The 13,120-nt window shown below is 37.6% G+C and overlaps 1 protein-coding gene across 4 annotated transcripts in view; it reads left to right on the top strand.

Annotated features, from left to right (window-relative positions):
* The window catches only part of NEB (nebulin), a 247,776-nt gene that overhangs the window by 56,685 nt on the left and 177,971 nt on the right, over positions 1-13,120 (top strand). For all 4 annotated transcript variants that reach the window (XM_054478963.2, XM_054478962.2, XM_054478961.2 and 1 more), the window contains exons 37-46: positions 451-555; positions 1,669-1,776; positions 3,188-3,499; positions 4,045-4,251; positions 4,723-4,827; positions 4,978-5,085; positions 5,730-6,041; positions 7,244-7,450; positions 10,418-10,522; positions 11,508-11,615. In XM_054478963.2, the coding sequence (XP_054334938.1) occupies positions 451-555; positions 1,669-1,776; positions 3,188-3,499; positions 4,045-4,251; positions 4,723-4,827; positions 4,978-5,085; positions 5,730-6,041; positions 7,244-7,450; positions 10,418-10,522; positions 11,508-11,615 (1,677 nt within the window). The remainder of the gene's footprint in view (positions 1-450; positions 556-1,668; positions 1,777-3,187; positions 3,500-4,044; positions 4,252-4,722; positions 4,828-4,977; positions 5,086-5,729; positions 6,042-7,243; positions 7,451-10,417; positions 10,523-11,507; positions 11,616-13,120) is intronic.

Here is a 13,120-nt window from a genome sequence, read left to right as displayed (position 1 = left end):
CTCAGGTCCCGAACGCTCTTCCTCTGCCCCTCTCTCCAAGTTTGAGCATAAATGTTACCTCTGCAGAGTGGCTTTACTGACCATCCTTGTTTCTTTGCTACAATTATTCTATTGACAACACATCACAAATTCTAGTGATAGTTTGTAGTTTACATGTTTTATGTCTGTCCTTTCTATTGGACAGTAAGCTCCAACAGGACATATCTGCCTTCCTCACCTCTTTAAACACAGAACTTACCACCCTGCCTGGCCCACAGTGCTGTCCAATAAATACTGGTAGAATGGGAACATAAATGCATCTACCAGGGCCCCTCCCTTATGACAGAGTAGGCATTTGTCTCATAAATGGAAAACACAAATGATAGCCTTCCTTTTTAAAGGAGTCTCTGCTTGATGAAATTTATGTTATGTCAGCTAATGATATGTGCGTGCTGTCTCCTTTGTTTTTAGTTGAACTACAAGGTGGAGGGAGAGAAACTGAAGCACAAGTATACTATTGACCCTGAATTGCCTCAGTTTATTCAAGCCAAAGTCAACGCCCTCAACATGAGTGATGTGAGTATTTGGCCCAGTGCTAATGTTGCCTATGCGGGCCTCTCCTTTCTGGTTCTTTGCAACTCTTGCCCTGAGAATTGTAGCGGGGAGGAATTCAGTGTGGACCCTGAGCCTCCACATTAAACCCTTAACCATACAACATGAGCCTAGGGGGCCACAATAAAATTTTGCTTAATACAGACTTTTCCAAACTATGGGCTGACTCATTAGTGGGTTTTAAAGTCAGTCAAGTAAGTTGTGTGCCATTTAAAAAAAAAAAGGAACATGAGACAGACAAGATTGGAAAACACAAGCGTGCCTAGTCTGTAGTATGGAAAATATTGCTTTTTACAACTTTTAATTATTTATTAAAACATCCAAAAAAGTTTAGTTTTCTTCACAAAATCTTTTTTTGTATGTAACTAGCCTTTCTCTTAAGTAGTCTAGACATCTAATTGGTGGTAATGTTTAAATCCAGTACTATGAATTATTTCCTTTTTTAAAAAAGGATATTGATAAATCCTAATTTAAAAACATAATAAAACTTGGATAAAATTGTTAATTTCTTAAAAGATGGCTTATTCATTCTTTCCAATGTTTTTAGGCTCTGTTTCATATCCAACTATACATTCCTGTGCTTTTGTTTCATTAAGGGGAAAGATTTTTCTAAGTAATATTTAAACATTAAGATCAATTAAAGCTGAGTTGTACTACATCTGGATTTTTAGTTTTAGTATTCATATCTTCATATAAGCTTGAAATGCTTCATTACAAGAAACTTTTTTCTAAAAGTATTATGTATTTATTATAGAAAAGTTGGAAAATATAGAAAATTATGAAAAATAAATGAAAACCTTCTGTTATCCAGCAGTCAAAGCATTACCTTTCTGTTGCTTTGTTATGCAAGCATATGCATTTTTTGATCAGTTGAGATTATACTGTGTATACAGTTTACTGATCCTTTTAAATAAAATCAATTATATACATAAAAGACAAACTAATAGTCCTAACTTCGTAGATTGTCTTAATAGAAAGGGATCTATTACAACATGTTTTATAAGAAACATTTTGGCATTCTGTTTCATTCCTCTTTTAATGATGTCAAATAATAAAACAACCTCTACTTTTTTGAAGGCTTATTATAAAGCAGATTGGAAGAAAACCATTGCCAAGGGCTATGATTTGAGACCAGATGCCATCCCAATTGTTGCTGCGAAAAGTTCAAGGAATATTGCTAGTGATGTAAGTCTAATTTAAAAGTAGGAAACTTTCTATCTAAAAGACTTCAGGAATTCAAGACCAGCCTGGGCAACATAGCAAGACCCTGTCTCTACAGAAATAAAAAAAAAATTAGCCAGGTGTGGTGGCGTGTACCTGTAGTTCCAACTATTTGAGAGGCTGAGATGGGAGGATCTCTTTAACCCAAGAGTTTGAAGCTGCAGTGAGCTGTGATTGCACTCCAGCCTGGGTGACAGAGTGAGATCCCGTCTCTAAAAAAGAAAAAAAAAAATCTGTATGTGATGTATAAGATGTGATGTACATATAAAGAAGCAAGTAAAGAAATTATAATATAAAAATATTTCCTAAAATCCTAATTGCCAATTACGTTATTTATATTGCCTCACTTAGAATATTTTTCACATATTTAAAAGCTTAATAAAGTTGTTAGAAGAAAATTCTTTTTTAAAAACTGTGAAGTACTTAAAACTTTCATTAGTATCATTGTTATGAACTTAAAAACCACTTTTTATTTGGATTTTGTCATGAAAAAAGTCATGATATACTAAAATATCACTAAATTAGAAAAGTCTCCAAGTATCTTAAAATAATTCAGTGTTTTAATTTTATAATTTCCACAAAGAAAAAAAATCCATGGAAATCGAAATATGGAAAACCAGAAAAAATATTTTGCTAATTCTTTCTGGTTTTTCGTATTTCTATTTCCATGGATTATATAACAGGATTTTAGTTAATTACATAACAGGACTTTAGTTAATTTTTTTTTTTACAAATTAAGTTATATTCCTATATGAACTGACATAATAAATGCCTTGATAGAGTAAAAACGCATTAATTTCAAGATTAATATACTAATTTGTATTAGGGCTGAAATTTACTCATAATTATACAAATACTTTTTAAGGTAATACAAATTAATAATGGAAATATAGTCATAAAAAAAGCATACATTGACCAGACATGGTGGCTCACACGTCTATTCCTAGCACTTTGGGAAGCTGAGGAGGGAGGGCCCCAGAGGCTGCAGGGAGTCATGACTGCACCATTGCACTCTAGCCTGGGGGGACAGAGCAAGACCCTGTCTCAACAAAAAAAAACAAAAAACAAAAAAAGTGTGCATCAAATGCTTCATAAGCCAGCTTCTCAGGAACCTTTGAGTATATTCAAATAATCTACTTATGAAGAGTATTAACATAAACTATTCCATTATTCCATTTTTAATGATCTCCAAGGCAGGTCTCAAGATGAGCCATTAAAATTATTTTGCTAATTGTTTATTTTAAAATACAAAAAGAAACTTCGATGTTACCTAGATTCAGACTGAAGTTGGCTTTTGCTTAATTTGTTGTATAAATTCAGTTTATATCAGACTTCTATGCTATCCAACTTCTGTTTGCCGTTTGTTTTCAAATAGTGCAAATATAAGGAGGCCTACGAGAAAGCCAAAGGCAAGCAAGTTGGATTTCGCAGTCTTCAGGATGATCCTAAACTGGTTCACTACATGAATGTGGCCAAAATCCAGTCTGATCGTGAGTACAAAAAGGGCTATGAAGCCAGCAAGACCAAGTACCACACACCTCTGGATATGGTCAGTGTGACAGCTGCAAAGAAATCTCAGGAGGTTGCCACCAACACCAACTACAGACAGCCATACCACCACTACACTCTCCTGCCCGATGCCTTGAATGTGGAGCACTCCAGGAATGCCATGCAGATTCAGAGTGATGTATGTACTGGTTACCAAGTTGTTATCCATTTCTAATGGGTGGGAGGGAAAAACAGGAACCACTTACTCCACCCCACACCTGGCTGCACTCACTGTAATTAAGGATTCCCTCCAGAACTCAGTTTTAGGATTTCACTCATGTGAACTATAGGTAGCTTTGTTGTTAATTTTATATATGTGCATACAAATATATTTAAAATGTTGGTATTAGACCCAAACATATGATGTCTATGAAAAATTAGGAGGCTCAAATAGATGTTATATAATTTTCCTTCCAGTGCAAAATTCTGTTAATTTTTCATTTATTTTCCTCAAGAAAGTTAACTTTTTAAAGGAATTGCTGGGTCAGGATTTCCTGTTCAAAACCACTATGAATGCAATTACTTTTATAATTAATTTCTTCTGAAAGACTGTAGGGAGTAAAAGGCAGATTATTCTCCCCCTCCCAGCTTCTCCTTTTCTTTTTGATTGTAAGTAAATCACGTAGCCAAAGAAACCCAAGCCTTGACTCTTTCTGAAATGAAATTTTTTTTCTCATTGTAAAGAATCTGTACAAATCTGACTTCACCAATTGGATGAAAGGGATCGGCTGGGTGCCCATAGAGTCCCTGGAGGTGGAGAAGGCAAAGAAAGCAGGAGAGATTCTTAGTGAGAAGAAGTATCGCCAGCACCCCGAGAAGCTGAAGTTCACGTACGCCATGGACACAATGGAACAGGCACTTAACAAGAGTAACAAACTGAACATGGACAAGGTAAGGACTCACCTGCCAGCCTTGCCCAGGGAACCCTCATGGTGTTCATGCCATTGAGCCTGGCAGTGCCCCCATCGTCTCCTTCAGTGTTTCTTACTGATCGTCTTGGTCCCAGTGGTGGGAGGGGGACTCTATTGCTTCCATCATGTTTAGAGCGTTCTCTTTCATAGTGACCCCTCAGATCATCTCTCAACAGCATGTTAAGAATGTGACAGAACCACAAAACTCCACATGGTTGTGTGGTGGGGGCAAGATGGTATTTGGTGCTTTGGTGGTAGAAGGTTGCCTTATTCAAGAATTTTTTTTCTCATTGTGTATTTAGTTTACTTGGCCCATCTTTTTGTTATTTCATCCATTCTCTAATATCACATTTAACCTCTTCTACCATGGAGCTGCAAATCTCTTCCTCTTGCTAGCATTGGGTCAAACTTGTCCTGCTGTAAAATCATGCACCTGACTTTCTCATTGCAGAGGCTCTACACTGAAAAATGGAACAAGGACAAGACCACCATTCATGTCATGCCTGACACACCGGATATTTTACTCTCCAGAGTAAACCAAATCACCATGAGTGATGTAAGTAGATTAACAACAGCAAAAGCTGGGGAGAAGGTTAAAGGGAACTGATACTTATGTCTGCCTTCTACATACCAACCACTTTGTAGTCAGGACCTCTATTCTAACCCCAATAACAAGATGCTGTTGTTTTTCTATTTTATTGTTTAGAAACTGTACAAAGCTGGCTGGGAAGAAGAAAAGAAGAAAGGATATGACCTGAGGCCTGATGCCATTGCAATAAAGGCTGCAAGAGCCTCTAGAGATATTGCCAGTGATGTAAGTGCTTCCACTGGGCCTTTTTTGGGGCTGAGCAAGTAAAAACAATTGCGCTAAGCTTGTGTGTATGTAGGAGCAGCAGTCAGCTCCATTCAGGTTTGGTGGGAATGCCATCCCATGTGACACAAGACACCTCCCTTCACCCCGTCCAAGTACCCTCTAATCATCTGTTCATTATTTAATGTAAGTAGTGACTGAGTCTTGTTAAAATAAGTAGCCTTTAGAGTCTATTCAAATCACTTACAATTCTAAGCAAATGTAAAGATGCAATCTACATGTTTTACCAGATGCCCATGGCCAGGCCCTCTCTTTAAAGATGCACCATGAGAAATCATGCCTGCGGCCTTTTCTGTTGCTTAGACAACTGAGTGGGGAAATCTGCTTTCTAAATCTCTCTAAACCAATTTATTTATACATCTCTCCGATTAACTCTGAGATTATTTTCTTTCCATGGATTCAAGTCTGGGGAAACAAAATATGAAGTAAAAAGAGTTTGCTCCCTGCCTCTCATGAGTGCCTCCCTTCTAATTTTAGAGTAGCTCTAAAACCCTTCATCTAAGACAAAGCTAACGTCACCTAGCAAATGGTACTTTGTTCTCTTTCTTTGACCATTTTCATCACCATAATTTCTTCTCTGTCCACAGTACAAATACAAGCAAGCCTATGAACGAGCCAAAGGGAAACACATTGGCTTCCGGAGCCTGGAAGATGACCCCAAGCTGGTGCACTTCATGCAAGTGGCCAAGATGCAGTCAGACCGGGAATACAAGAAGGGATATGAGAAGTCCAAGACCTCTTTCCACACCCCGGTGGACATGCTCAGTGTGGTGGCAGCCAAGAAGTCTCAGGAAGTGGCCACCAATGCCAACTACAGGAACGTGATCCATACCTACAACATGCTTCCTGATGCCATGAGCTTTGAATTGGCCAAAAATATGATGCAGATTCAAAGTGATGTACGTGAAATCCACATTTGCAGAGCATTTACTCTGGATAATAAGCAACCATGAATGACCATAATTAATGACATTTTGAAATCCTGAAAGAAATTCATCTGCAATTTCCCAACATAGTGTTTCATTTGTTACCTTAGATTGAATTCGTGTCCTTTAACAAAAGGAGATCAATTCTAGAAACTCAAGTGTTGTTTTCTACTCTTGTTGCTGTGAGCATTGTTGGATTCTGAATTCCACAACAGCAAATGGAACTTCATTTCAGAAAGAGTGTATTGAAAGAAATATGTCTAGCAAAGATGGTCAAAAGCATAATAGGCTTTTAATAGAGGAATAAAAGGGAAAGTAAGAAATCAGATAACCTGATAGCTCCAGCCCCTCCCTCCCAACTGGGTTTCATTCTACCACTTCTAGCTTTGCAATTGCCTCCCTTACTAATGAAATTTTGAGAAGGTGATGACTGAGGCAGCTTTTGGACCAAATATAAGGAAGACAGAGAAAGAATAGAGCCAAGAATTTAGCTAAAGAGGCCATTTGATGGTTGGAGAGGTAAATTAAGTTACAAACACAAAGCAGACCAAAGCAAGGCTACATTTCTCTTTGGGAATGTGAGGGCTGAGCTATTGTCAAGGAAGGTAGTAAGTGCCTGAATGAAAGCAGCCATGGTACAGGTGTAGAGAGAAATGTCAAAGCTGAGGAGGAAAAAATGAAATTTACACAAAGTACCAGGAAGGTTTCTGGCATACCTGAGGGAATTGTAATGGTGGTGGGTGATCAAAGACAGTGAAAGAGAAAAATGGGGTTTCCGTAGTCATCTGTTAACCAAGGGGACTTGGGAATTTTTGTAAGAAAGGTCAGTATAGTTGCTTTTCTCAAGGAGATAACAGTCACGTGGGAGATGAATCTATGTGGTATTTCTTAGTACTTTTTCTTTATGAAGGCATTGAGAAAAACAAGTCACAAAGACATTTCTGCTTATTTTTAATTTATCACGCAAGGAAATATAAAAAGGATAAAAGTTTAGGGAAGAAATGGTTGAAGTTCAGCATGCTGTTGGTTAAATTCCAATATTCAAGCAAATATTGAAGTGGAAAAGTTACAGAAAAGTTACAAATGAAGTGGAAGTTACAGAATATTAAACACACACTTAGGATTCTTGGGAAGTTTCAGTTTCTTCTCATAATTTAATTTTTCCTCTTTTGCAGAATCAGTACAAGGCTGACTATGCTGACTTCATGAAGGGCATTGGATGGCTCCCTCTGGGCTCCCTGGAAGCAGAGAAAAACAAGAAAGCCATGGAGATTATTAGTGAAAAGAAGTACCGCCAGCACCCAGACACTTTGAAGTATTCCACATTGATGGACTCGATGAACATGGTTTTGGCCCAGAATAATGCAAAAATTATGAACGAAGTAAGTCTTTCAATAATGCAATGTTTCATACGCATCAGAGAGAATCCAGGTATAATTTACATTTAATCCACAGGTTTTGCTAATACAGTTATAGGGCATCACACTTGAGGTTATTTTACCTAGAAAAAGAGTCTTGTGGTTAAAAAAAAAAAAGGACAGGAATTATTTCTAACTAGTAGTCTTCAAATCTTCAATGAACCATCCTATCTCCTTGACATAACCAAATAAATAGGGACTTTTTCTTTTACTGCACCTCTTGAAAATGAGTCCTGTTTGTCTAAGGTGAGGTTGAATAGACATTCATGACACTGAATCAGCAGATTTCCTGATGGTAGCTGGTGTTGCAAACCACCTCCCAAACCCCAGCTTTCTTTCTGCTTTGATGGGATCAAAGAAAATTCCAAGATTACATGCCTGTAGCAGCATTTCAAACAAGGACGTTCTCTGGGTAATCTTGAGGGCAATTGTTCTACATCAGTGTTTCCTTGGTTCATGAATTATTCCAGCATTTAGAAAAGACTTACTCTATTTTTACATTGGCAATAAGAGATCAAGACCAACAAGTACAATCAACCTTGAACATCTGTTTTTGAAGTTAAAAATAATAAAATAACTGCAGCAGCACTGGTGGATCAAAATGAGAAATGCCTTTGATAACATAACAAAGAAAAAGATGATTTGGATCTAAACGTGAAACAGTTGCAGAAAATAATGGCCATAGTTGTGCTAGAAAGATAGAACTGTATTATGCTAAGCCACGGAGTAAACCCCCTGGAGTCTTCAGAGAACTGAATGATTTGTGGAGATCAACCTCCTTGGAAGGGACCTGCCTCAAAGACAATGCACAAATTTCTGTGCCTCTTTTAAGATTTAGAATCTAAACTATCATGAGGATATCTATTTTTTTCAGTGTTAGTGATTAACATTTCAGGATAATGATGCCAAGAGGAGAATCACAGAACTAGCACGTACTGGCACCAAGAGACATCTTGATGACCATCAAGTTGAATCCTCCCATTGCAGAGTTGAGAAAAGAACAGGCCAGAGAAGAAAAGCACCTCCCACACAGCGAGTCAACAGCGGGGTCTGGACTAGAACAGGGATTCTGATAACTAGGCACTGCTCTTTCCACTAGCATTTCACTGCCCAATACTATTACTACTAGCCACATGTGTTGATTTATGTTTACATAAATCATATTAATAATTCAGTTTCTCATTCACATTAGCTACATTTCAAGTACTCAATCGACCTATGTGGCTAGGTTCTACCATATTGGATTACGCAGAACATTTCCATCGTTGCAGAAAGTTCTATTATATAGTGCTGGTCTAAAGCAAAGTTCAGAAAAATGACTGTTTTTGTAAATAAAGTTTTATAGTGACACAACCACAGCTGTTTGTTGGCGTGTGGTCTCTGGCTGCTTTTGGACTACAACAGCAGAGTTGAGTAGCTAATGACAGCAATTGTGTAGCCCACAAAGCCTGAAATTTAAGGAATTTCTGTCTATACAGAAAAAGTTTGCCAATCTCTAGTCCAGAAATAAGGTTATTCTTATTTTAATTAAGACAGGCTAAAACAAAGAGATAGCATTTTTCATCTATTGCATTTGCAAAAATTAAAAAGCTGTGTTACATGCAATATCTGTAAGGGAGTTTCTGTTAAAGCAAACTTTTAATGGGCCATTTTAAATGTTCATTAAAATTTAAAATTCAGGTATCATTACCCTATAGATATCCTTATATATGTGTGCAAAGATATACATACATACATACACACAAGAATATGTTTTGCAGTTTAGGGTTTCTGAAAGGAGATGCTAAAATGAAAATTGGAGTACAGAGTATTTTTTAGGGATCCTAGTCCTTGGCAGGAAGGACTAGGCGGGAGGAGAAGTTGAACAGGGATGCTGGCATGACAAAGGCTTGACCAGTCCCACAGAGGGCTCTCAAGTGTCTCTGTCAGTAGAGACCTGCATTGAACTGAAATGGCTAGATCTTTGTACCCCCACTTCGATGAGTTGTTGAATGTGGTTATCTGGGAAGGGCATACTCTTGAGTGAGACAGTTGGTGACTAGAGACTATTTGCCAAAAGTTGGGAAGTCAGGTCCTTCCTTGAATGAGTATATTGGTGACACATCTCCATGTCCACCACAAGGATCATGACATTGCTTGTGGCAGAAAAAGGCTAGAGGCCATAAGTTAAATATTCATCAACAGAGAACTGGTTAAATTAATTAGATTATACCTCCTAATGAAATACTATGTAGCTCTACAAATGAATGAAGTAAATTATTTTAAGAAGGTTCAAAGATGTCTAACCTATATTATTAAGTTAAAAATCAAGATGTAGAACATGACTTCATGTATATTTAAAAAGGACTATATGTGTGTTTTAATTTACACAGAAAATTTTAGGAGGCAAATGCTACCTCCATGCTGCAAGATAAGGGAAAAAAGCGTTTTTACTTTCCGTCTTGCATCCTCTCTGCTGTATTGTTTGAATAGGCAACTTTTCCATTAAAATTTTTTTGGGCCAGGTGCAGTGGCTCACACCTGTAATACTAGCACTTTGGGAGGTGAAGGCAGGTGGATTACTTGAGCTCAGGAGTTTGAAACCAGCCTGGGCAACATGGCAAAAACCCATCTCTACAAAAAATACAAAAATTAGCCAGGCATGGTAGTGCATGCCTGTAGTCCCAGCTACTCAGGAGGCTGAGGTGGGAGAATGGATTGTTTGAGCCTGGGAGGTGGAGGCTGCAGTGAGCAATAATTGCACTACTGCACTCCAGCCTGGGTGACAGCACGAGACTCTGTCTCAAAAATAATAAATAAATAAATTAATTAATTTAAACCTAGCTAATAAAAATACATGAAATATTGATATATATATGTACAATGATATGTATGTACTACGTGAGCTTCTTTTAAGATTTTAAACACTAATTTACACTGTTTTTTTCCTAGTATCTCTACAAACAAGCATGGGAGGCTGATAAAACCAAAGTCCACATCACGCCTGATATCCCCCAGATTATTTTGGCAAAGGCAAATGCAATTAATATGAGTGATGTAAGTATAGTTCCCCCTGTTGTCATCTTTCTCTCCAGCAGATTTGAACCAGAAAGAACAAATTAATTAATAGCTCTCTCAGTTATGAGAGTGAATGTTTTAAAAATAATGGTGGAAATCCACACATGAGACTTTTTTCTAATTTTGCTTTGCGGAGTTGGAGTAGGACTGTCGATGGGGTTGGGCCAAGCAGTTAAGAATTTGAAGGGTGATTGGATTTTGTTCTAGGGGGGCACTCCTTATTAAATTGAGAGATTTGGTAGAAAGAAACAGGCTCCAGGGCCAGGAGAAGAGAAAAAGGAAATGAGAGTCCTAGAATTTCGTTCTTAGAGAGCCCTTCCATCAGGCCTTTGAGATGGTTCTAAAGAAGGGGTTAAATGGAAAAGGAAGAAGAACATTTTGAAGAATCTGGGGCAAACCCCAAAACAAAGAATGTGCAACACTTGTTAGAAAATGTATTGATATTTTATTTCATTTCCTTTTTCATCCTAATCATAGTTGCTAGGAAATCCTCTAATTCTATTTTTTTCATTTCTTTGTTTGAATTCCACAGAGATTTGGAATAGCTTACCTTTTTTTTAAATTGTAGATTCCACATTATTATACAAATAAAAGTGCTGATTATAAAACAGTGACGTTTTCTTTTGATGTTAAGAGTAGGGCTGTTTTGTTGTCTTCCTTTAACTCTTATTTGCATCAATAAGAATCTCTGGGACTTTCACATTTTTTAAAGTATATTTACAACCTAATAGAGACCAGCAACTTTTACTTTTTCTGGCAGTTTCTTGAAAATATGTTTAAGTTTGTTATAGATTGTTTTTCAAACACAGTTATGTTGCTTGTAAGAACATTCAGCCACTGAAGCACCAATGAAGCATTCTGCTCAAAAACAAAAAAAAGACGCCACAGTGGTAGTTTACTCTTCTAAAGTAAATCCAGGCTTTCATATTTAGAAGAAAACTCTTCTCTTTGCCTCTCTTTACAGAAACTCTACAAACTTTCCTTGGAAGAGTCTAAAAAGAAAGGCTATGATCTCAGACCTGATGCAATTCCTATCAAAGCTGCCAAGGCTTCCAGAGATATTGCAAGTGATGTAAGTCCAAAGGAGAGCAGTCACCTGGCTGGCGGTTTCTAAGGAACCGAAATAATAAGGGCTGAGTTCTGGAAACACTGAGTGGACACAATATGAAAAACAGTGGGTCTCACTCTCTGTGAATGCTTCTTAACCTTGCTTTTGTGTTTTCTCTGATATTTCTGAAAAAACACCAAGCTAACCACGTGGTGACCCTCATAGATGTCAGCTCCCTGACTCATGAGATCTAGATAAACTTACTTTGAATCTGTCACCAAGGCTATAGCTTATAGAAATTCAAAGCCCTTCACTAAGCTTTCTTGGTGAAAGTCTTGTGTTGTTCTTGCCTCCTGCTTCTTCAGATCTGATTTTCTAACAGGATGTCTCATGTATGCAAGGGTGCTGATCATATGGGCTCATGATAGTTGATGAGTAAATAATCAGGAATTTTTGCAAACCAGTTGTTAAACCATCGGTGGCTTGATATCAGCTGTGATGGGCATATTTACACCACAGAAATTGGCAAACACTACAAAGTGAGGCTTTCCCCGCACTGCCCGGCAAAAAGCAGGTGTACCAACACATCACTGCCATGACATGCCACCTATATGAAACTCAATTCTTTCATTTGGTTGTTTCCACAAGAAATCCACTCACAGGGAGCATTTAATGACTTGGAGGTCCTGGGAGGAGCATATTTCAAAACAATCTTTCCTTGGTCACCCATCAGTTTTACTTTCTTTCCTCTTCATCTCTGTTCTTCATCTTCCCTACCTATCCAGCCCATCCCATTCTCTCTTATTATCCTGAGAACTCCAAATTCTTCTCCCCTCTACTATGCTGGAGTAATTTGGCTCTACTAGCTTCTACCCCCAACTTGCACATGCAACCCCACAAGGAGACAGGCAGAAAAAGACGCTCTCCATGGATCAAGATCTCCCCTCTATAGAAGAAAGTTGGGATGATAAATAGTACAATTTCTTCCCCATTATAGCAGTTTAGAGAGTCTTAAAGGAAAAGGAGCTCCACGAATATAAAGCTATTCTAAAATTACACTGTGTCTCATAATTGAACCTTTTCTCATCAGTAAATGACTAACAGGATAATTTCTCAGGGCAGCATTAAGAGAAATGTTCTGTTTTTTTGCCTTTTTTTTTCATTTTCTGTGTTCTTCTTACCTACTAAAGGCCTCTTTAGCACTAACAGCAAAGTACATGCATAAGTCAGTGTGATGCATCATCACAAAATCTGGGTTCTAATCCTCAGTGGCCTCAGCAAGTTGCTCAGCTCTCTGGGTCTCAGCTTATTCATCTATAAAATGAGGGCAGTAATAAGAACTTTGCTATCTACCTCACAAGGGAGAGTTGTATTCAGTTACATCAATAAATATGAAAAATTTGTTTGTGAACTATAGAGCCCTATACAAATATAATTTTTAATTATATTTTATAATTATACAAAAATAATATAGCATATTGACACTAGACCGATTTTTAGTCAAAGGAATTGCTCTGTGTAAAGACTCA

Source organism: Pongo pygmaeus, chromosome 11 (genome assembly GCF_028885625.2).
Source record: "Pongo pygmaeus isolate AG05252 chromosome 11, NHGRI_mPonPyg2-v2.0_pri, whole genome shotgun sequence".
Lineage (NCBI taxonomy): Eukaryota > Metazoa > Chordata > Mammalia > Primates > Hominidae > Pongo > Pongo pygmaeus.
The sequence above is the reverse complement of the archived record's forward strand: the minus strand, read 5'-3'. Positions and strand labels throughout refer to the sequence as shown.